Raw genomic sequence first — 24,289 nt, forward strand, 5'->3', positions numbered from 1 at the left:
TAAAGAAGAGGGTTTCCCTGAGTGGTCAGTACTCAGTTTTAGTTGTCCTCCTGTCTAGTTTGCTAGTTTGCCTACTGTGTGTGGTCTCCAGTGTTTTCCAGTCCCTAGAAAAGATGTCGTGATATGCCCAGTGGGCACCAAGGCTGGAGAGCAGGGGGACGCCACACAGATTTCCTCCTCACTGGTGCAGCCTGGAGACGGCTCCTCCCTCTGCGTGGAGCAGGAAGGATGGCGACTGGAGCTGTCTGGGGTCGGCTTGGGCTAGGACTGCCAGCCCTCCCATGTGTGTTTCCACTAACTCAGTGCCCACCTTGGCTTCCCAGCCTCAGTGTCCCTCACAGAAGACACGGCTAGAACCTCGCTCGTTTCCGATGCCCGCCCAGCTCCAACACTCAGCTTTCTCTTAGCAAGTCTTCGTGGAAACGGGGGAAGGAGCAGGGCCTCGGTGAGGAGGGAGGGATCTAATGATTTCCCTTTAAAGTTTACAAGGCCAAGTATGAACAGAGCACAGTGCCCCAGTGTTGTGGGGAGAGAAATGCACACGCGAAGGATCTTTTTTTGAAACAGACTTCTCAAGGCCCTTTTGAACAGGAGTTGACTCTTCTGTCCCTCATCCCATCCCTGTCTCCCTGACCCCTGAGTAAAGGAAGCTCTGTCTGTTCCACTGACTCTTTTAAGATAAGATCTGATGACAGGCGGGTGAGACAGGAAAACCTGGTAAAAAGAGCAGGCGGCCCACTCTGCATACCTGCGGCTTCTCGCAGTTCATGAACTTGAGGCCCACATGGCTGCTCTTCAGAGAGCGTCTCACGTGCCCCCTGTGGCTTGTGTGTTCCAGGGAGCCTGAAGAGTCCCGCGTGTGTGTCTGGCTCATTATAAATCTCTCCCTCGTTTCACAAGGCAAAGAAAGTGGTCTGACTTTCTGAGGTGAAGAAAAAGGAGGGTCTGTCAGGCTGCGAGCTCCACAGTGCCCAGAGGGCCTGTTTCCAGCCGTTCCCTGCCTGCGTCGTCAGTGGCGGACTTGCGGTTCTGACAGGAAGGGCGGGGCTCGACCGCACGAGCTCTGGAAGGAAGCCTGCGGGGCTCCGAAGGTCGTGGCCAGGACCAGCCCTCGGTGCCAAGCGACTCAGGTGGAGGAGGACGGCGTGCCCACCACGTGGCCTCATTTCTGTGGTACTTACACTCCACAGTAGAAGGATCTGAAGACTCCGAGGCACCCAGAGGCTGGCACATGCAAGCCCCGCGCGGTCTGGCGACTGGATAGCCGCGACTCTGACCCACACCCGTGCCTGCCGGGACCACTGGCTCTTTCAGGGCTGGGCTTCTACCTCTGAACTACCGGGTGTAGCTGGACCACGTGATACTGACAAAATGCCCTTGACCTAGACAGCAATAAACCCCCGGTTGGAGATGAGGAAGGGGTGAGCTGCCAGGACCATCTGCCTGCTGAGCCGAGAGCCAGCTCCTCTCCGCCATCCTCCCAGGCCGTGACCTTGGGCTGCACCACCAGCCTGCCGCTTGCCTGCACACTTTAAATTAACTCGTTAAGTGATTTTTTTTTCCTAAGGAAAAGGCAGATTTTTCAAAGAGGCGTATGTTCATTTCTAAATGGGAATTGTCATGTTCGAAACGTTTCATTTAGAATGTGGTCGATCTCAAATGACTTACACATGTGGAAATGCTGTCATTTCTCAGAGGAAGACAGGGTCCCGTGCCTTCGTGGCTCAGTGAATGCCTGTCCCGTCAGGCCACACCACAGCTGTCTCGGCCTCTCGCCACTGTGGATGTCTGCGTATGTGTCCCCATGTGCAGTCGCAGAATCCACTGGAAAGCATGTCAGAGAATCGAGTGAATGACTGAACGAAGAACAGCCCACCTGAAGTCGTGACAGGTATGCCAACGTGTGAAAGCCACCTGCGGCCTAGTCTGACTAGAAGGCTGAAGCAGCACAACGCAGGAAGTGCTGAGGCCAGGATTTCAAGTCCTCCTCTGCAACCAGCTGCAAGCTCCTAAAGCTCATGGCGGCTTCTCATGGGCATGTGGCAGCTTCTGTGCTCACATTATGCCTCCGCTTCACTGAGCAGAGGGACTTCTGCACAGAGGCCAAGAGTTACTACTGAAAATACAAGAGAGCGTCTGACATGAAAACTCCAACAAGAGCCAAAGAGAAAGGACCTGGGACTAAGTTCCGGAGGAAGGTGGCAGCCCCTTGCTCTCTGGGGAACTCGGGCTGCTAAGCCCAAAAGCAGCTGGCCTGGCTCTGGGGCTCAGGCACAGCAGCAGGCCTATGGCGGAGCAGTGGCCAGGGCCCAGCGCTGGGTCTGGACGTTGTCCAGGCACACGGAGCGCTCCGGTGGTGTTCTATGATCAGCTGTTTTCTAAGCTCTGTGGAAACCTGCTTTTCATATTCCATAACCAGCCCAAGTGTTGCTTTTATTTTGAAAAATGGGGGGCGTGGTCATTTTATTGAGAAACATCTAGTGACTGTTACATGAGTCGGCTTTATTTTGCTATAACAATACTTGTCATAGATCAGCTTAGAGTGCAAGTTTACTTGGGCTACACTCTGGAGGCACCAGTCTATGACCCAGCAGCCTTCTTGCTTTGGGTCTGAGGGGAGGCAGCATGCCACGGAGGAGGCCTGTGGTGGAGGCCCTTTTGCCTCCTGGAGGCTGATGTAAAGGAGACCTGGGGTTCCAGGATCCCCTTTGAGGATCCTGACACCCCCAGACACCTATAGGGTGTTATAGGGGCTGTCACTGGGGGCCAGGCGCCTTTGGGGGACGTTCTATCCCAGTGCTAGCGGCTGTTGACCAGGAGGGCTCTGAAGTGAAACACGCGGTCCAGGAGTCCTGCCTGAGTCCTGGAGGGAAAGCAGCCACTGCTGCCACTTGTCCTCGCAGCCCTGGGAGCCACCCGGGTGTGCCTGCAAGCGGACCTCTCAGCAGCAGCCTCCCTGGTGGGTGGGCCACCAAGTCCTCCCGGGTCCCGGGTCAGAGCTGTCTAGAGCTCTCGACTGCTCTGAGAAATACCAGCCACCTACCCCATTCCAGTTGGTGGTTTAGGAACGCTGAAGTAAAGCCACTGCAGCTGCGGCCCCTGGCTAGCTACTGAGCAGCTCGCCCTGCTGCGAGACCCCGGCGCCCCACAGAAGCTGGTGGGGTTTCGACCCTGTCGTGAGCTCAGAGACATTTCCCAGAGTTCTGTTTGTGAAGCAGAGCAGACCCTTGGCCCTTCCAGATGCAGCTGAACCACCTTCGTCCTGGGGGATTTCTTAAGGACCTGCCGTTAATAGAGAGGGCAGAGGATGGACGAGCCCAATGGGAACGTCTTCAGACGAGGGGACGTCAGGCAGTGGTGTGGAGTGAAAAGTCCGAGAGCAGCCAGGACGTCCTCCACAGCCTGGTGTGGACACCAAGTACAACGCGCAAGGCTGCAGACTGAGAGCAAATGTCAGGAGAAACAAGGAGGCACTCAGACGCAGCAGAGGAGCCACCCAGAGGTTCCCGTGCAGTCGTCACAGCCTGGCGGCCGAGAGCCAGCCTTCCGTCATGAGGACGTGGGGTTTCGCTGGTTAACAGGTAATAAAAACGCTCCTCTTGTCGACACTGAAGATTCAAAGCTTGATGTGGGACCAGTCCTCCCGCTTTGCCTGCTTTCTTTCATGTGTGTAAAAATGTGTACTACAGTCCTCTCACCATTTTCTTAAAACCGTAACGGAATGTTTTCAGGAGAAATACTCAGCACGAATCAGCTCAGGTTTCACCAAAGGAAAGTAGACTGAAGTACCGTGGCACTGCTGGGTCCACGCGGAGTTGCGTGGCCTGGCCACCAAGGGTCAGGCGGGCAGCTCCTGCTTCTCGTCCAGAAGTGTGTCCGTCCCCCTCTCCTCCAGGTTCTGTCACCTGAGCCCCTCTCAGGACTTCCAGAGGAACCCAGAACTCAGCCCTAAACGGCATGGGGAAGGGCCTTCTTTGAGAACTTGGGAAAGGCCCTGGTCGCTTTGCCCAGAGGCCCTGACAACTTCAGGCTGTCTGTGGGTCTCCTGAAGCTGGAGAGCACGGTCCTTTTTGCCTTTGTCCTCCTGTACTAGTGTTTAGGCCTTGGTCCATACTGTGAAGTATTAGAGATGCTGGAAATGTATTCACAAAGTCTGTGCTGTGTAGGAGAAACGGTGAATTTAAGTATTGAAATTTTAAAACGCTGAACAGAAAGTTGCATATACTATCCACCCTCAGCCACGTTGAAAACGTGCTTTCACGTTTCACAGAAGCCAGCGTGAGGAGGCGGCGGCAGGGCCCGTCCCCTTCCCCTCGTTACTCTCTGAGCGCCCAGGTTCCCAGGCTTCAGCCCTAGTGCATCTCACCTGGTGCCCCGTGAGCTCCAGCCAGGCTCCCTTGGTTGCTGCTTTGGCTCCTCAACCCTGCATGACTCAGGACTTGGGGCGCAGGATGCTAATGAGGATCACCACGTCCTCTCCACAGTCTTCAGTATTGTCTCAGAATTCAAGAGAAAGTTGCAGTGACCCCATCTTGTAGGACAGCAGGATCCTGCCCTGGGCCCCACGTGGACGGCCAGAGCGGGCCTCCAGGCAGCTGCCCGCACCCTCTGTCTCTGGGCGGCCCCTCCTCTCACGCCCTGCAGTGGAAGCTCAGGAGAGGAAGAAGCCTGTGTCCACGGCTGTCCTCCCAGCCCGTCCAGGGTCCCCACAGTCTTCTTTCCACTCTGTGTCACCTGTCCACAGCTGCCCAGACAGCCCCAAGTCCTTGTCCTCAAGCTTCGCCTGTGGGGCTGAACCAGGATGTAAAGGGAGTGGGAAGCAAGTCCACTCGAGTCCTCCAGGCTGACTGTGGAGGCCCCAGGCCTCCAGCTGCCCGTGCCCTTGACTGGGGCCATGTTTGACCTCCCGATCTTCCTCTGCTGCTTGAGTCCCCTCCCCTTGTTGCTGATGGCTGTGCAGCGTGAAGTCTGTGTGGACATGCTGAGGCTGGCCTGAGAGCCCAGGGGGTGCTACTGGGCTGAATGTGGTCCACTTCCCTTCCCGCTCCCACCACCTGCTAACACACCTGACTATGAGGAGTACTTCTATAACCAGAAAAGGAAAATCCACTGTGGCTTTGAGGAAAAACATAATTACTCAGCATCAACACCTGTAACAGATGGGACAGAAGATGACCAGACACTATGCACCTGCTGTGGGAAAATCATGTTGCCCTCATGAGACGTAAAACAAGTTGAACCTGAATTGAGCAAAGCCTCTAGATCCAACCACTAATGAGAGAAAGGAAGTGGACAGAGGGATATGTTAAATGGTACCACAGACATGTGACTCACAAAACCCCGTGAGCCGCAGAACAGCAAAGGGAGAACCAGCGAGGTAAGCAACCCAGCTGTCACAAATCAACTGAAGAGACAAACAGGATTAAGGAAGAACATGAAGCAATTGCAAGATGAAGGTTTTATTTGAATTTTACTTTAACAAGTAGAATATTTATAAAACTATTGAGAATCCAGATGCTGAATGTTTAGTGATGTTCAAAAAAGTATACTTGATGTTCTAGTTGTCGTAATGATACTGTGGTTGTATTTAAAAACAGAGTTTTTATCCTTTAGAGATACATCCTGAAATACTTGCATCTGTGATTTGCTTTAAAAAGACACACACGGAGGGACCTGCACTGATGGCTGTTGGAGCTGCGTGCAGGAACCGGAGCGTCCTTTCTTCTCCATGTATTTGGGGTTTTCTATGTAACAAAAGAGAACAGACACGCTGCTCTTGGTTATTTCCAAGTCCAGGAAGCCCAAAAGCCAGGAGCGGGGAGAGAATGGCAGATCCCACATCAAGAAGGGAGAAGCGACTGGAACCAGGCCTGGGTTTGGGGGAAGAAATGGGTCCTCTGTGAAAATAGTAGTTGAAAGGACTACACAGGAGCAGACGCGGCCGGGAAGCCATGCCGCTCCCCACACTCCATGCCGCTCTAGGCCAGACGGCCACCCTTGGGCCAGGACATGTCTGTGGCCTCACTGTCGTTCTCTCTGCCCCCCAGCTGGTCCCTGGGGAACTGGAGCACCTGCAGCCGGACTTGCGGCGGGGGCACTCAGAGCCGGGCTGTGCGATGCACACAGCGAGCAAACTACCACACGGAGACCGTCTCGGTCAGCCTGTGTCCACAGCCTGTGCCCTCCAGTCGGCGGGCCTGCAACTCTCAGAGCTGCCCACCCGCATGGAGCACCGGGCCCTGGGAAGAGGTAATGGGGTGGGTTGCCAAGGGGTGGTGGATGGGCCCACCCGGGAAACGCAGGCCCTGAGGCCTGGGGGCCCAGCAGAGGCTGCTGCCTTTGCTGCCTTTGCTGGGAGCCCACCACTAGCTCTGTGTGCAGTGCTCCCGATCCTGTGGGAAGGGGTGGAGGAAGAGGGCCGTGGCCTGCAAGAGCACCAACCCCTCAGCCAGAGCGCAGCTGCTGCCCGACGCCGTCTGTGCCGCGGAGCCCAAGCCCAGGACCCAGGAGCCCTGCCTGCTGAGGCGCTGCCACAAGCACAAGAAGCTGCAGTGGCTTGTGTCTGCCTGGTCCAAGGTAGGGCTTTGGTCTTCAGACCTGGGCCACCAGGGTCCTCTCCAGCTTCCTGCTCCTTGCCCCTGCCCTGCCTTGTCTTCTTGCACCGCCCAAGCCTCTCCTCTCCCCACGCCTCTCCAAGCCACTGCCCTGGGCATCCCTGTCCTCTGAGAGCACCCCAGAGGTACCCATGCTGCCCCACTCAGCACCCAGCAGGTGGTTTGTCAACAGGGCAGCAGCGTGAGGACCGGGCCCTCGTGGTGACAGTGGGGTCCCGGAGCCTCCCCTAACTCCAGAACACTGCAAGCTTTGCCGGGGGGCAGCAGGAAGAAGCCGGGTTACTTAGGATGAAGTCTTGTTTCCCGAGAGAGTTTCCATAGGCAGCCAGCACATCTGCAGGAGGCAACTCTTACCCTGTGCTGCCGAAGGCCAGGAGGCCTTTCCTTTGCACCGGTCATGGTCCACCCTAGACCCCATCACAGGGGGACCCACGGTGAACACAATGGCTTTGGAGTGTGGAAGGCTGCTGATTGGCTTTGCCCAGGAGAGCCCTAGAGTACCTTAAATATCGTAGAACCCACAGAATGGCAGCAGCACCCCGAGTGAGCATCCATCTGCGTGAGCGTCATGGGGTCTCCGTCTCTCAGGGCTACAGCTCTGCATGTCCACAACAGGCAGGCCATGAGCTCCTCGCCGTCCCTCCTGCGTGTCTCGTGGAAGGACACAGGTCTCATTAGACGTCACAGTTCCTATGCTCCAGAAATGCCTGGTTTAGGATGTGCTGAGCAGTCTTTAATCCTGCTGAGACACCCTTTGCCACCAAAGACTAGGCTCACTCACTGAAGCAAGCTGTCATTGCTAATGAGGACACCAGGCTCCCTTTCACCCAGGACACGGGAGCCAGTGTCTCAGTACGGAATCACACGTCATGAAAAAAGATGTGTCAGCTGTAACTGTCCTTGGAGCCTAGTGGCAGAAGGCAAGCAGCTTGGGCTATGTAGGCTGTGGGCTGTGTTCAGGGACCAAATCCTTGACCAGAAACAGAACACACACACACACACACCAGGGCTCCTCTCTGAGGCATGGCCCAGCTAGCAACCTGGATGATTATTTCCATGCAGTCTGTTTGGCATCAGGACACACAGAAAACACACCTGGGAGGGGAAGGTTGGGGGTGTGGGTCATGCTGGGCGGGTGTTGCCTCCTGGGCCCCTCTGCCTGGGCGACCTGCAGGCACTTCAGCCCCGCTGTCCTTGGACTGCTCAGCTCACCTCCCTCCCCAGCCCAGGTCGGCCACGCTGGGGACCGGGCTCCTCGCACCCTGTGCCTGCCCGTGGGATAGCAGCAGGCCTTGCCCTTGCCAACAGGTGGCTGCAGGCTTCTGCCTGACTTGCTGGTTTGCCCAGGGTCTCTGCACCTTCAGGGTGCTGGTGGCAGAGACGGCTCAGGCTCAGTGCACATCTGGGAGGGAGCGAAGAGGTGTGCTTGCTCTCTCTATGGTCATGCCTCCATTCTTCACTGGCAGCACCAAGTTTCTGGGAAGATCTGGGAGCCCCGGTTGCTTCTACCTGTCTCTGCTTTAGGGACTCACAACACGCCTGAAGCGGGGCGGGTGATCTGGGGCTCTGTGTCGTTTATCTTACATCCTTGTGTACGAGATTTCTCTATTCCCAATCAGCGAGAGCCCACTCGGCAGTGGAACAGTAGCTTCGGAATCACTCCATAATCGCTTCTGACTGTCCTGCCCTGACCTATAAGGAGGTGCCCCTCTGACTTCAAGATCCTCCTTGTTTAAGCGATGGATGTTATAATGCCTTTTAAAATGCCAAGGCCTGGTAACTGTCACCACATGTCAACATTCACATAGATTTTCAGGCTAATATCTTTAGGAGACATTTTGACCATGGATTTTAAATTAAAAAATTAAAAGGTACCTTCTGTCTCCTCTTTTCAGTGCTCTGCCACGTGTGAGAGGGGGACACAGAAACGCTTCCTGAAGTGTGTCGAGAAGTACGTCTCGGGGAAGTACCGGGAGCTGGCCTCCAGGAAGTGCTTCTCTGTGCCGCAGCCCGCCCTGGCGCTGGAACGGCCCTGCGCGCTCTTCCCGTGCCCCCGGCACCCGCTGCATGCTGCCGCAGGCCCCCCACGGGGCGGCTGGGTGGCCTCGCCCTGGTCCCAGGTAAGAGGCTCTGAACTGGGGAGTTCGGGGGGCTCCCTGCAGGATGTGGTCCCAAGCCCACCAGGCTACCTCATGAGCTTTCTCTCCAGCGTGTGTGGGTGGCCCCTTTCCCGGGAAGGTCACTGAGGGTGGACTCCAAATGTCACTCACTCTTGCAGGACTCCCGTGCTTTGTTTTAAATTCCCATTCAGTGTACAGAAATGTAATGGTTTGGGGTAAATCTGGGCAGAATATCCTAGAGAGGGGTGTGAATGGGAAGAAATATGAGACCTGGAGTAAATTGGTGGCTGTCAGTCTATAGTTTAACCACGAGGCTGTGAAAGGAGCTGGGCCATCGACCCCCTGGGAACGCAGTGGCCTGCCTGGGCCCTGGGAGCAGGCCCGCCTGGGCTGAGGCCCACGGTTTCCTCTCAAGGTCTCCCTCACCCCGCTTCCCGCACTTCCTGCCACTCTAAGGAAGAATTCTGCGGAGTCTGTGTCCAGCCTACCTCATCCCCTGTCCTGATTCCTGGTGCTGGGGTCCTGCTCCCAGGTCCTGGGTTTCTGGACCCCCTCTTGTCTGGAACCATGCTTAGCTCCTCTCACTCCTGCTGTGATTCCTGCCTCTGGCCAGGAGGACACGGACACACAGGCCAGGGGCCTGCACGCAGCCCCTGCTCTGTGGGCTGGCACTCTAGCCTTGCATCTGTCCAGCTCAGGGCCGTCTTCCTTCTGTGACTGGTCTGTTGGCAGGAGAGTGAGTCTTGGGCTCCTGTCTTACAGAAACACCTCCATCCCTGGCCGGCATTTCAAAGCTTATCAGGTGACATTTGCTCCTACATACCCGAAGTGAGTCCCAAGTTTATCAGATCCACAGGGGCATCAGGTCAGCCACATACCCCACCCAGGACTTCCCTCGAGCCACCAGCTGGTGCCTGTGTGGATTCCAGTGCCTGATCCCAGGGAACGTAGACTATCACTTTCAGAAAATCCTTCCAGGGTCTGTGTCTCTCTAAGGACATTTCCCAAATGGTCTTCCAGGTGCCTACTGCCAGAGAATGACCTTACCCCTGTCCACCACCTGCCACTGCCCACAACGGGGACCAGCTAGGATAGTGACCACACATCCCTCTCCTGCTTTGTCCACTCACTCACCTTCCTGCAGCCTGTCCCAGAAGCCTGCATCACAGAGAGCTCTACCCTGGGCTCCCAGCATAAGTAAGGGAGGGCGGGGCCTCCCCGAGGAAGCAGGCGCACACTCTCCCCTGAGGCCAGGTAAAAGGAAGTGTGGACAGAGCGCAGACTCCGGTCTGGAGCTGCTTCCCATCCCAGGTCCACATACCTTTCATCCTGGAACCTCATGCAGCTGCCAGGGGCCAGTGCAGGTGAGATCCCCGCAGATCACCATGGGGACAGGTGTGTAGCCACAGGTCACATTGGTAAGCATGCTGCGAGGTGCTTTACACACATAGTCTGTGTGGTGCATATGCACATGTGTGAATATCTACATGCACGCATGTGTACATGCACTGCATTGTACTTAGCACAGCACCCAGCCCACACTCAAGGAGTGCTTGCTGCATGGGTGAATTTGAAGGTAAATGAACGAGTCCCATGAGTGCATCAGAACAGCTGCTTCAGTCCTGCTGAAAGCGCCTTCCCTCGCAGAGGAGGGCGCCCTCGCCTTGAGGCTTCATTTCCATTTTCCACCAGCTTCACTCACTCTCCCAGGAGACCCTCTCGTAACTCCTCATCCTTAAAGCCAAAGGCAACGCCAGCTTGCCAGCTGCTGCATCCTCCCACCTCCTCAGCATCGAATCAGAGGTCTGGCAAGCAGGCTGGCGGGGTCGGGAGGTCCAGCTGACCTCGTGCCTGTGCATGTCAGATGCGCGAGGGGAGCGACTGGAGAAAGCAAGCCGAGGGCAACCAGCTTGGTCAAGGGCTGCCCACAGTGACGTCCCACCAGGTGCCGTGTCCCCAGGCCCGTAGACAGGTAACCAGGTTCAGTAAGGACTGAAGAACTGTGGTTGGACTCACGGGCAAGGTCCCTGGAGCCCACTCCACAGGCCAGGTGGTGCTGGTCTCCACAACCTGTCCTGGGAAAGAAATCAGTGTCCGTGGGCTCAGGTGCTTACTGAGCAGGTGGCCAGGGGTGAGGTCCAAGAATGGACAGAGCCTTAAGCTGAGACCCATTGTGTCTCACGTATTAGCCAACCTGGGGTCTGGCTCCCTGACAGTGACCAGCTTTCCCCGAGCCTGGGTCTCTCCTTAGGTTGACCTCGTCCTTCACAGGCAGGATGGACCCAGGCTGCACCGTCCACCTTTAATCCCTCCTGGCTCCGAGTCCCTTTCCTGTGAGCCTGTTTCTGGACGTGACCCACTCAGGGGAACAGTGCTCTGTGCCCCAAGGTCAGTGTCCTGCATTGAATAGTGTCCCCAAACTCAAATCCACCCAGAACTTCAGAAGGTGACCTCATTTGGAAATAGATGCAAGTGACATTAGTTAGTATGAGGTCACCTGGGATTACGGTGACAATTGTTACTGTGAGAAGGTCCCCTGAGCACAGACTCATGGGGGAGGGGACATGAGATGAGGGATAGAGGCAGAGACATGGTGACAGGTGGCCGGCACCACCAGACTCAGGGCGAGGTGTGAGAGCATCTCCTCCGAACCCCAGGAGAACCGCTGCCATGCCAACGCCTTGGTTTTGGACCTGTGGCCTCCAGAACGTGTGAGAGTAAGTCTCTGCTGTGCTCAGCACACGGGCAGCGGTTTACTGCAGCAGCCCAGGGAGCTAGGACATGTGGGGCGTCTCCTCCCGGCCCCACCAGAGGGTGAGCTGCCATGGGAAATGGCTGTCTTCGTCACCTCAGAGTGTGAGGCCCATGGGCGTGTGCTCAGGATGTCTCTGTTCTGGATGTGGCAGCTCCTCGCCCACCTGCTTCTGCAGAAGGGTAGGTCCAGTCGAGGCCTGCAGGCGCCCTGCTGTGCAGTCCAGCTGCCAGGACAGCTGGCGTGATGGCCCACTGACGCTTTCCCTCTAGGCTCTTCTGATTCCCACAAGCCAGGGCTCCTTCTGGTGGCAGCCGATGCGTTGCATCCTCTCCCTTCAACCCAGCCCTACATGGGAAACGGAACCAAACCAAGGAGTTTGACAGAAATGTAAAGCGCACTTTGGCTGGACGTGAGGGTGCGCGCCTAAAATCCCAGCAGCTGGGAGACCAAGGCAGGAGGATCACAACTTCAAAGCCAGTCTCAGCAATTTAGTGAGGCCCTAAGCCTCTTAGTGAGACCCTGTCATTAAATAAAATATAAAGAGGGCTGGGGATGTGGCTCACTGGTTAAACACCCTTAGGTTCAATCCCCAGTATCAAAAACAACATCGACAACAAAAAAGCACTTTGTTTTCATTTTATTGAAGCCCAAAGAACCAATCAAGCCCATCGTGGAATGTTTTTTTCAGAATTAGGTGAAATTTCAATAGAATAAAGGCAACTTAAAACCCCCCCAAATGACACCACACTTCATCCCACTGACGCTCCGGGTGCACAGGTATGAGCCCAGAATTGGTCTTTACCGGTAGAGGACACCCAAGCTCCTAAGGCACATCCTGCCCCCAGCCCCAGCTGTCAGGCCAGCGCCCTCCTGACTGCTCGGCAGGGACTGCAGGCACGTTGGAAAGAGGACAACAAGGTTTACTAATATTTAACTGAAACCCAAACCTACAACCAAAGGATACCTTCACTAGGTTTTGCAAGTCTGGAAATCCCATCTGTTTGTCCCGTCTATTTGTCTCATACGTGATTTTTATCACCGCTGACTGAGTTTCTCTCCACTGTGACTCGTCTGCTGTAATAAGACTATGGCTATTTGGGGAAAGGTGACAACTCAAGGGCTGTGCTTTCCATGACACTTGTACCCATGCCTGTGCCTCAAACTGGGAAGCTGTCTGTGTAATGGATGGCCAGAGACTGAGCTCTGCCTGCAGACAGGCTGCGTCTTGCAGCAGTGGAAGGTCCTTGTTCCTGGGTCTGCTCTGCAGCTTCTGCAGATCTGACTGGCATTGCTTATCACATCTTATGGAAGGAGTGGTGTTGCACCGGCTCAGCTCATTTCAGTCACGTGGGCTTGGAGTCAGGTGGTTCCCACACTGTGTGGTCTGAGAATGCCCTAAGTGGTCTCCTGGTGGACTCTCTCTCACTCCACGTGACAGATGAATGTGGCCGGGCTGAGCTCACTCTGGGAGCTCTTCACCAGGACAGTGCACAGACCAGCCTGGAGAAGCACAGCTCTGCTGAGAGGGACAGGCAGCCATGTCGCAGGCCAGGCTGCCAAGGCTACGATGCATCATGAAATGCACACCTGTGCACAGAACACACACGGCACACAGGATGCACGGACTGGCACAGATGCAGACGGCGGCTGCTGCGTGACCCACCAGGCTGCTGCCCCGCCCCCTTCTTCGAAGCCTCCAACCTCTCCTAACCACACCTGCGCTCCTCGTCCCCACGGTTGCCAAGTACAAGCAGCTCACCACCATCAGTGGATAGGGCCAGGGAACACACCTCCCCAGTTCAAGGAGCTGAGCTTCCTGACCGACTGAATTGGTACAAAACCTCACAGCCCCACGGGGCCGGGCACTGAGCTCGTGTGACTCCTTTCTCAATTGAATTGGCTTTGGTCTCCGGAATAGTGGGATAAGGTGCAGGGGGAGAAGCTCTAGAGCTGAAGACAGTACGGAGACCCACCAGAAGATGGCAAATCGAAGGAGAAATTTAAGGGGGACCTCTCAGTGGAGACATGACAGAGGGAGACAAAAGCTTTGGCCCTCAGAAATGGGCATGTACTTAGGTACCTCACCCCCTGTGTTTGGGGGACACACTACCCCATGCAAGCCCTCTGGTCTAAATGCATCCTGAGCGACAAGGTAGAGCCACCAGAACATCAGTCACCACTTGGAGACTGGCAGTCACCATATTCTACTAGCATTTTTCCACAAAGATCAATGGCACAAAAAAGAGAAAAATCTCTCTAATTAAAAAAAAAACGCTCAAAGCAAACATTATCATTTAAAAATGCATCTCTTTGGATTTGGTCTACTAATGACTGAGAGTAAGCACTTTCCCATTCATCTCCTTGTAGCGCCTCCTACATCCGAGCTACTGGTCTTTCTAAAAACAGAGATCATATCACTAGTGACACAGGAGCACTCTGGGGTCTGAGAAGCTCAGAAGGGTGATCCTGGGACTCTTCAGCATTTTGAAAAACATGCGCTTAGTAGATGTCTTGGGTTAGACTCACTGGGGGACCTGAAACCAACATGGCCTGCAGAGTCCTTCTCATGGTGTGGACACCAGCAAGGAGGTCTCCCTGCTGAGGAGTAAATGTCATCCAGAGGCAGGTCATTTCATACTGGCACTGCCAGAAGACCCCAACTTCTGGTGCCTGGGAAGGGCTGTCCTCCTAGATGCTGCGGTGACTCTTCCACATCTCTAGCGATCTTCCCAGCTGAACAGTCTCAGCAATTGGGAGTCCTATGCTCACTGGGAAGACTTCAGGCCCAAAGAGCGTAGAGAGCAAGAGCAAGAGAGGCAAAGGAGGGGTTCTCTGGGCTGCAGGAGGGTGCCGGCACTGTGGGCTGTTGCCCAGCCCTGGCGGAGCTCCCAAGTACACTCAAAGCACCCTGAACCTCCGTCACATCATTCACCAGGTGAGGGTGTGGTCACCCGTCCACAGCCCAACCTTGTTGGGGAGCTGCATACCAGGAGGAGAAACAGATCGTAAGGAGTATCCACACTGATCCTGCAGAAGTGCTGGGTCTTGGGACTGCACTGTGGGGTGTGGGTCTCACACACAGGAGGACTCATTTAGAATCAGGGCCACAGGGTTGTCTCCAAGGCGACAACTGGAAGGGGTGAGAAGCAGTCCGCTGGGACTGAGGGATATAGTGTTTGCGAAGCCCACACTTTGGAAAGAAACTCAGTGTCTCTAACCTGGCTCAGTGTTCATAGTCAGGACCGTTTGACTCTGTGCTCCTTTCTGTTAGAGGTAGAGGTAACTGAAGTCGTTTCTTAAAACAGTAAAAGGTAACGGTATGGCCAATGAAACTGAAAACCTATAGCAACGGTGCCCCCCACACTGCGTCCCAACTTACAGACGCAATGACACCATCAGAATGCAGGTTCCCAGGCACCTTGCACACCAGGATAAGCTCAGGCAGTTAGTGGGCGGCCCGGCGGTCTATTTAACAAGTCCTCCATGTGATTCCATGCACACTCAAATGTGAGACCCGCAATCTGGGGAGGAAACCAGCAGCTGGCACTGGGTGGGGGTCGGATGAGCAGGTCGCCATGACTGAGCCCCTGGAGGCCTGTCTGGGTCATCAGTAGGAGGCCCGGGTCAAGACTCAGGAAGCTGGAGGAAGAAGCCAGAGCTCTGACCTCCAGGACCAGGGTCCAGACTGTCTTTTCTCTGAGCATTATTTTCCCTAAACTGCCATGTCAGATGACTTGCCCACCAGTCTTGTCCAACAACAGCCTCCTGGTCCCTTCCTGTCCCCACCCGGCCAACAGGTCTCCACCCCTGGAGTTCACTTGGTGGTCAAGGGCTCCAGGTGCTTCAGACTCAGTGGTCAGTCTGCAATGTGAATTCTAAACTCCCAGCTGAGATTTCAGCCACCGTGTTTGTGCTGTTGATAAACGACTTGCATTTTTTCTCCTTCCTGGAGAGAAATGAACGCACATTTTCAAGTCTCATATTTCTTTCCATCTCCTTGTGTATCAACATCTTGATCAATTCAAAACATTTTTTTAAAAATATTTTCAGAGTTTGGAATTCTGCATCTTAGTTCCTTCAGTTTACATGAAAAGATGCAAATTTTGAGAAATCTAGAGGCTGTTTATCCCACAAATATTTTTTCCTGGGAAACTTTAAAGCTTTCTAGACCAATGCTTCTCAAATGTACTGTGCATCTGAATCATCAGAGCATGTGGGGAGCTGGGGATGCCGAGAGTCGGCACCACTGGCAAGCTTTCAGCTGATGCTCTGCTGCACCAAAGACGGCAGGTTGAGAGGTGGTTACTGTAAGCACCCGAGGTTGGCAGCCAGGTCACTGTGTTCATCACTAAGTATCTATTGCCTAGAATAATGCCTGGTACAGAAGAGAAGTGATCAATATTTGTTGAGTAAGAGAATCAATGACAAAACTGAATCAAACCAGATACTAATTATTTTATGACTGACGAAAATCTCTGGAGAACTCTCTTGCTTCCTAATGGAGGCATAATACCCTTAGCAAGAGCAGAATTCTCCAGGTGCTGATTAGGAGAGACATTCAGCCTGAAGAACGGAGCACATCGTGGACCCCAACAAACGTGGACATGCCCAATGGGACACTGTGAGTGGCCATCTCAGAACAGCACAACCACACCCCAAAAGCCACCAGGGCACCCCTGACATGCAGAAGAACACAGAGAACCAAGGCAGAGCTGTGTTTCTGCAGCATGTTCAGAGGGACATCGTAAGCAAAGGGAAACATCTGGCTACAGGGTCGTGACCCTGATCATTCAGAAGTCAGACATGAATCTGCCCATGTCACTGTCTGTCCAGTTGCCAAGGTCATATATTGAAACTGAATTATTGGTGACTGTCGCTGAAACTGATGCTGAAGCGAAGGGCTAACTAAACTCCTCAGAAATGCTGCAGACAAGAGCCCAGGGCCTTCTCCACCTTTACCGAGAGGAGAAAGTGAACAACCAGTTCAGCCTGGAGTCCCGGGGCTCTCTTGGTTCCCCTCTTGAGGGTACAGAGGATGTTTCACTTGCTCCATCACCTGCTCCCTCTTCCAGGGGACTTGAGGTCACTTTGAAAGTGCTGACTATAGCAGATCCTCAGATTGGGCCTCGACTGGCTGCTCCCTCGCAGGCTGGCACGGGCCGTGGGGAGCCGGCCACAGCCTCTCTGGGGCTTGCTGCAGTGGGATCCCAGCACAGTGTCTTTGAGGTCTGGCAGGTGGTGTGAGTCACGCTTGTCCCCACGTAGCTCCATCCCTTCAAGTGAAGCACCCGTTCCATTTGGCACCTCACAAGAGGAGGTCTGAACCGTGATCTGAGCCATCTTCTTATAGGTGCTCTTTTAATTGCTCACATTCTTAACCTAGTTGGACTGGAACCCTTATTGGAGCACCACTGACGTGATTTAGTCTAGACTTGTGCAATTTCCTTTTTGGAGTGGATTAATCACAGTGGTCCAGGTTCCACTACCTCTCCAGTCACTTACCCCCTGATTTCTTAGCCCACAGTGGATCCAGGATGGGTTCAGCTCACATTCTGTGGTGCTTGTGCCCAGCCAGGTAATGAAGGGTGGTCTATGGGGCACACCCCTTCCTTCTGTGCTGCTGCCCAGAGCCCTGGCACGTGAATGCCCAAATACAGTGAGCAGTGAGCCCTGCAGCTGGTGGCACCACCCAGGCCAGTGAAGCTGGGGTGGAGCAGGGACCAGGGACTGGCTCTTGAAGCCTTTCCCAGTGAGGACAACCTGAACAGTGGCTTAATGAGGATATTCCCCAAGGGCACAAGGCTCAGAGAGCAAATCTGGCATTCGCAGAAATGCACCCATTTCCTGTGTTCATCAGACCATCCATGGCTCCAAGAACATTCTAAACTTATGATAACCTTTCTCCTCTGTCCATACCTGGGGTTAATCCAGGACCAGGCAGCAACTGTAGTCATAGAGGGAGACCACCTGGGTAGAGGAATGCTTGTGGTGAGGGGAGAGGCAACTTGCACCCCACAACAGCCAGGGCTGGTGATGGCCAAAGAGTTAGGGAGAACCAGTGCAGGTGAGAAAGAACCTTTGCCCTCTCCTGGGTAAGACATCAGCAGTGTTCTCTCAGATATTCAAATCGAAACCAGAATGGGAAGCCTCTTGTTCTGTAATTAAAGAAAACCTCGTGGGTAACCTTGTTGGGGGGTGGAACATAAGTTTATTTTTTTCTTCTCACTGCTGCCTATTTGAGGAGATAATATGCCAATCTATGAATAGCCATTTTTATTTGGTATAGTTTTTTTATCAAGTGTACTCTGCCCTAGAGTGCCTGGTCTAAGGAGTCCTCTCAGGCTGCAGCTGTTCAAATCCTAGCCAGAGGGAGCCCTGTCATACCAAGGCTGTCTCCCACCCGAGCACCTGGAAGGAAGAGAGTACCCAGGCTACGAGCTGGCTCAGAATGCTTCAGCCAGGGCCCAGCATGATATGCTCTTGGGGAAGGGTGAGCAGGGGCTGCTTTGCTGTATCAGGGCTGAGCGGCACATCACCTGGCTTTTAGTGACCCTCATCCTCACTAAAGATGTTCTGGTCTATAGTGGCTGCCTTCTTTTGTGGACGGGCACTGTGATGCCCACCCTGTGCTGGGACCCAGCAGCCTGGTGACCATTCTGTGTTGCTCTCGCAGTGCTCAGCCAGCTGTGGGGGCGGTGTGCAGAGGAGGTCTGTGCAGTGTGTGGCAGGGGGCCGGCCAGCCTCTGACTGCTCACGACGTCAGAAGCCTGAGGCCTTCCTGGCCTGCAACACTCACTTCTGCCCCATCCCGGAGAAGAAAGGTGAGTGCGGAGCCCCTCCTGTGGGTGGGGTCAGGTTTCAGGAGCGGTTCCTCAGATGGCCCACGGAAGTGGGTGCCCACGGCTAGAGAGACCAGAGGTGGCCTTGTGTCTGCTGTGCCCTTTCTCTTTCATCACCTCATCCTCCAGTTTTGTAGTAAAACAGTTACAAAACAGACCCCTACCTTCCTCGCCCTGCCCAGAAAGATAGCGGGTTGTGACATAAGTCTGGTCTTTAAAACGCTTACAATTCCTAACTCTGGCAATGCTGTTTCCAGTATTTGAAGAAGACAATTTTAACTGAAGTAGCTTTTCACCCTACATTACACGAAGGCCTCACTTTCTTCTGATGGTCTTGAAAATTCACCCTGTGCCTGAGGCAGCTGCCGAGCTGGCAGTCTGCCATGGTCCCTGGAGAGCAAATGGAGCAGAGGACAGGGAGCGGTTGGGCTCACACAGAATAAGGCAGGTGGTGTTCATCCTAGAGAACCCATCATCCTGATGGATGGGTGATTGGATGGGTGCACGTAGCACAAGAAGAAGATCCAAGCTTTGCCAGAAACTCTGACAGGTCTCGGGAAAAGTACAAGTTCTGCAGGTCTCCTTTACCCTGAAGAGCTGCCCTCCTTCAGCAGCCTCAAAGCAACCATAAGTTTGCCGTTGTTTAGCAAGCAGAGATGGACTGGGGCTGTGCTCGGAGCACTTGGCTAACGTGGAGTGTGCTTGTTTCCAGACACCTTCTGCAAAGACTACTTCCACTGGTGCCCCCTGGTGCCTCAGCACAGGATGTGCAGCCACAAATTCTACGGCAAGCAGTGCTGCAAGACTTGCTCCAAGTCCAACCTGTGAGTCGGACTGACCCCCAAGCAGAGAAGACACCCAGCAGCAGAGGAGTTTCAGACAGACGAGCTGTGCAGTCCGCCGGGGGATGCCTCCCAGGAAGCTTGAGCTGGAAGAGGAAACTCCGCGCTAGGCCCTTTGACCCAGAGAGCGTGTGTGGGTGCTGCAGGGTGAGGCAGAGGTGCACCTGTGTCCACGCCGTGTGTGGTCTCCTGTTGGGGTGACATGGGGGGCCCTGGGGCCATCCTCTGGCATAGCGGCAGGAGGCCCACACTGTGAAGCAGAGCAGTGCTCACCCATGTTTGCATTCCAGCTAAATCAAGTCCAGGACAGAGTGAACCTCCTAATCACTAAATGTTGGTGCTTTGTAAAACGAAGGCGAGGCCACGAAATAAGGAAGGTTGGCAAATACCTGCCACTAAGCACACCGGCCTCCCACCCCACCTAGAGGGCCCTCCACCCGGGGTCGGCCCACCTGTCTGGGTGGAGGGGCAGGTGCTGTGGCGCTCCCTGGCTCCGCCCAGGTTCCCTCACCTGCCCCAGTGGCCACAGGAGCCTGTGTCATCCCTGAGGTGCTCCCAGGGGCCCAGGAGATGATCTGGGACTTTGCTTATGGAACGGGCAGAAGGAAAGCCCGGCTCCAAGGCCTCCCCCTTCAGACGCAGGCGCTGGAGGAGAGACCTTCACACGCGCTCTTTCATCTTCCTCAGTTACTTGCCGGTGAGGCTTCCTGTTCAAACCCGTTTCTTAGTGCTTTTCTGTTTTAAATGATGGGCTGGAAGTACAGGTGACAGCAAGACCTGACTCTCCCGGCAGCAGGGGTCCTGCCATGAGAGACGTCAGTGGAGCAGCCGATGTGACTGTACCTGAAGCCGGGGCTCTGCTTTTGTGTGTCGTGGGTTTTCAGATCTATCCTGAGTCTGGCTGCTTCTGTGGAACAGGGCGAGAACGAAGGCCGACTGCCCGGCGGTCTCCACCCTCTCCCTACACAATGGTGCTTGTTGCTGGCTCCGCTCCTGTGGTGGGCTCCATCCTGAAGGGGCATCTGGATATTTATATTTGCCGAAGTTTTATAATAAATTTTATATTGTACGGAATGCTTCTGAGTGGCACTGTGATTCCTCTTGAGCTTGCTTCCCACATGGAGGGTTGCACGAGATCTGGCAATGAGTCCGACAGAGGGAGGATCAGGGCTCTGGGATGTCTTAGGAAGAGCTGGACTAGACCAGGAGAGAGTGCCTCAGGGAGGCGGAGGCTGCAGGGATGAGGGGGGCCACAGGCGATGGAGGTTTGGTGCACGTTCAGTGGGAAAGCTGTCCTCGCCTTGTGACCCCTGCTTGTCAGTCAGCATTCTCCAGAGAAGCAGAACCAATGGGACATGCAGAGTGAAGTGAGGTGAGCATCCAGGAAGGGGCTCACCTAATTGTGGAGCCTGTACCATCTTAAGTCCCTACAGAGGGCTGGCAAGGCTGGGCATTCAGGGGAGAGTTGATGTGGCCATCCTGGGTCTGCTTCCATGCCACAGTGGGCTGGATACTTGGGCAGGGTCACCATGTTGCCACCTTGAGACAGAATTTCTTCTCAGTGAAACCCCAGTGCTGGTTCTCAAGGACTTCATCTGATTAGACTGAGGCCACACATGGAATGGAAGGTAATTTGCTTTTCTTAAAGTCTACTGACCAAATCATAATCACATCTACAAAATCCAGGCTGGTGTCTGTCACATAGTCTGTCCACGCTGATGCATGAAATCAACCATTGTACTCCCCTGGACTGGATATAACCAGCCCGTGGAAAGCCACTGTTGCTCCCATAGTTGAGGCAGACCCTGGCCCCTCAGGAAGTCAGCAGCTGATGAGCAGCTCCCACGGGGGCCCCACTCACCCACAGAGCCTGCCTGGTTCACAGTAACACCTGCATTAGCTCGGCACAGCCCCCTGGCACCTGGGCCTGCCTGTGTGAGGAGACAGTCCTCATCTCATTTCACAGAGAGGAAATCAAGACAGAAAGCAGACACAGCTCTGCCTAGGACCGCACACCAGTGGGGGAAATAAGATCTTCCACAGGATGCTGGGGGACGGAGGGCCACGTATTCCAAAGATCAAATCTACCATGGACCTATTGATTCTCCAAGGCACTAAGCAGGTCTCCAAGCTTCTGCACAAAGCAGGGACTACAAGTATCCGTGCTTACCGACTTCAGTAGCTCTTCATCAGACTCCCGCCGGGTGGTTCTGAGAAGGAGGCGAAAGTGGCCCAGACGTGGGCCCTACCCAGGTTTTATGCTGTCTCAGAAAATGCCAACCACAGCGACAGGGACAGGCAAAAGAAGAGATATGCCTCTGTTCAGAAGGGAAATGGTGGGTCAGACAGCTTTGATCGGGTGCCTAAAATGGAAGAATCACGAGCAACAGGAGGAGGGCATAGTGGGCATCTGTGCCTGTCTAGGGAAGGTGCTGGGCAGTGGAAGGAAGGCCAAGGGCTGCCCAGGGCTGAGGCTTGAGGGGACTGTGGGAATGATCAGCCAGCACGTGGTGAACCCCCTCACCTGGTGTGGCCCCTCCAGCCCGCGTCCTGACGTCCTGACAAGGAGGTAGAGGCCCTCACTCAGACCCTGCAGGCCTGGCCAGAGCCTGCACCTGCTGCAACACCTAACTGGGGTGGCTCCACCCACAGGTGCTGAGCTCGGCCTGCAGCAGGAGCTGACTGCGCCGAGTGCCACGTCACTCGTGGGCTGCCAGCCAGTCGGGGCACAGCCAGGTTGCACCAGGAAGCAAGTGCCCCTCACCGCCACGTGGACCCTCCCTCTGACAGACAGGCTTGTGCCCCCTCGAGGAAGCCTGTGTGCCTCTGTGCTGGCTGCTCCCGCTCAGCCCATCCTGTCCAGAAGCTCCTCAGCAGGCAGGGTGAGGTGGACCCACCCGTGACTCCCGTTGGTATCCAGACGTTCTGGGAGCGCCTGAAAAGCACCTGCCTGGACCCTGCTCTGCCCACCCTCCAGTGCTCAGAAACACCTGACCTCGGAGAGCCTCTTTCCATGCGGTGGGGTGGGGTTTGGGATTTTTCTCAGTCTTCCTCTCCTTGTTTGTTCCCATGTAGTCTTTCTTGGGCTGGAAAAGTTCTAGGTTCAAAGCTTACGGATGCCCCAGGGAAGAACCCAAGCCACATCTGAGTGAAGGACACGATGCTCCGCTGCCTCCCAGGTGAGATGCCCTGGGTCCCCAGCGTGGGTGGGTCATGGCCGCCTGCTCTTCCCCAGCTGCTTTCTCCTGCTCTCTTGCTGCTGTGCAAGAAACTGCAGCTCCCAGGAAGTCGCTCTCTGGTTCTGGCTGTGGGGACCTCGGGGGCCTCGGGTACCCTTCTTCTGCTGCATCCTAGTGTGCTGCACACTGCCCTGTTCTCAGAGGGTGGCAGGGGCCAGGCTGGCGGAGAGCTGAGAGACGTCTTCAGGACCTGCGCAGCACCCTGGCAGCTGCACGTGCTGACACCCGCTGCACTCCGGCTTTGAGACGCAGGCTTGGCCTCATCACAGGGCTTTTTGGGGGGATTTTCTCTGCTTTCGGAGGCTGGGAGGGAGTCACAGAGAGCCTTTGTCCTCCTCTCCCTGCCTCCCAGGAATCTTGCCAGGTGCTGTTCCCTGGACTAAGGGGCGGGGGGGGGGGGGCGTCCCCCAGGCTCCAGGAAGCGCAGAGACTGGGTCGAAATGCAGCCCCTAGGAATTCCCTGCTGAGCCAGGGTGTGGGTAGAACTTAGCTGTGGTGAGGTGGGAGAAGCAGCACCAGACAGACGTACCAGAGCGTCTCTCTCCCTGCAGCTCTGCAAAGCTCCCCCCGCTCTGAACTCCTGGCTCCCAGCTCAGAGCAGCAACCCTGGCAAGGACTATCTACAGGAGGCTGCAGAAAGTGAAGCGCCTCTCCAGGAGAGCCCAGCACTCTGCACTTCCTAGCTCACCTCAGCCCACCCCAGACCTGCTATGAAAGAAGTAATAATGAACTTCCCCGTGAGCCTCTTACCTCTGCCCCAGAAGAAATCCCAGAGGGGACGAAGTGGGTAAGGTGGTGTCTCAGGACTGTTTGGACATTGCCTGGAATAAAGATCTCTCCAGTGGAAACAGAGAGCCACCAACAGCCTCCTGACTGCCAGACCCAGGGCCCTTCTCATGTGGCCTCTATCAGGCGTCCACCTCAGAGGGCACCGTCCAGCGGGAACACCTCTTCCTCAGCTCTGTGCAGCACCCTGCTTGCATCTCTGCCCAGGATCCCAGAGACTCTGAGCACTGTAGCACGACATGCCCCAGGCTGGACTCATTGCCTGCTCTCATCCCCGAGGGTCTTCCTCTCGCCTGCTGTCTTGGGTGACAACAGGTGTTCTGAACTGAAACCGCAGAGTCACCTTGATCTGTGATCTTGCAGGACCCCGCCCTAGCCCAGACCCCCAGCCTCACCGAGTGCCGTTGCTTCCCACCTGAACACACTCCCTCTCTCCTCTCTGGCCTGCCCTGTCTCCATGGTCTCCTAAACAATCCCTATTAAAGTGTCTTCTTTCAACTGATTCTCCCAGGAAGGTTGGTTGGAAACCAGTCAGATCACACTCCGGCTGCATGAAGCCTCCACCAGACAGGTCCTGCGTCCGGCCTGGCACATGCTGCCATTCACAACTGGTCTCCAGCCACCTCCCCGCCTCCTACTCAGAATAGCTTTTCACCAGAAATCTCACATCGGCCCTTGGCCAGGAATACCCTTTCTTTTCAATGCAGCTGGACAAATCCAGCTCACCCTTTAAAGACTTCCCCTTTCAAACATGGGCCTCTGGGGAAGCTTTCTTCAGCCCAAGTTCTTCTAGGCTCCAGGTTCTAGTTCCTCCAAGTGCTGGTCACAGCACTAACAATGGCCTGACCTTCTCCCTCTCCACCTGGGATGTGGATTTCCTTAAGGTAGAAGCTTTGCTTGTAGTCAAGCATGCATTTCCAGGGACTAGTAAGGATCTGGAATCCAATTAGTCCCAATAAATAAATATCTCTATATTAAAATTAGAATATAGCATAGAAGTAAAAGCCTTTGTACAAGAGGAAATCAAAGGAACAGGAAACAGAAAGAGTGACACTCAACAAGAGACAAGAAAGAGGGAACATATGAGCAGACTG

The 24,289-nt window shown here is 54.9% G+C and overlaps 1 protein-coding gene across 1 annotated transcript in view; it reads left to right on the top strand.

Annotated features, from left to right (window-relative positions):
• The window catches only part of Adamts16 (ADAM metallopeptidase with thrombospondin type 1 motif 16), a 136,095-nt gene extending 115,889 nt beyond the window's left edge, over positions 1-20,206 (top strand). The window contains exons 19-23 of the mRNA XM_047555847.1: positions 6,048-6,249; positions 6,382-6,576; positions 8,510-8,734; positions 18,163-18,310; positions 19,041-20,206. Coding sequence (XP_047411803.1) covers positions 6,048-6,249; positions 6,382-6,576; positions 8,510-8,734; positions 18,163-18,310; positions 19,041-19,156 — 886 coding nt within the window. The 3' untranslated portion in view covers positions 19,157-20,206. The remainder of the gene's footprint in view (positions 1-6,047; positions 6,250-6,381; positions 6,577-8,509; positions 8,735-18,162; positions 18,311-19,040) is intronic.
• The last annotated feature ends 4,083 nt before the right edge of the window (positions 20,207-24,289 follow it).

The sequence above is a fragment of the Sciurus carolinensis genome, chromosome 6 (assembly GCF_902686445.1).
Source record: "Sciurus carolinensis chromosome 6, mSciCar1.2, whole genome shotgun sequence".
Taxonomy (NCBI): Eukaryota; Metazoa; Chordata; class Mammalia; order Rodentia; family Sciuridae; genus Sciurus; species Sciurus carolinensis.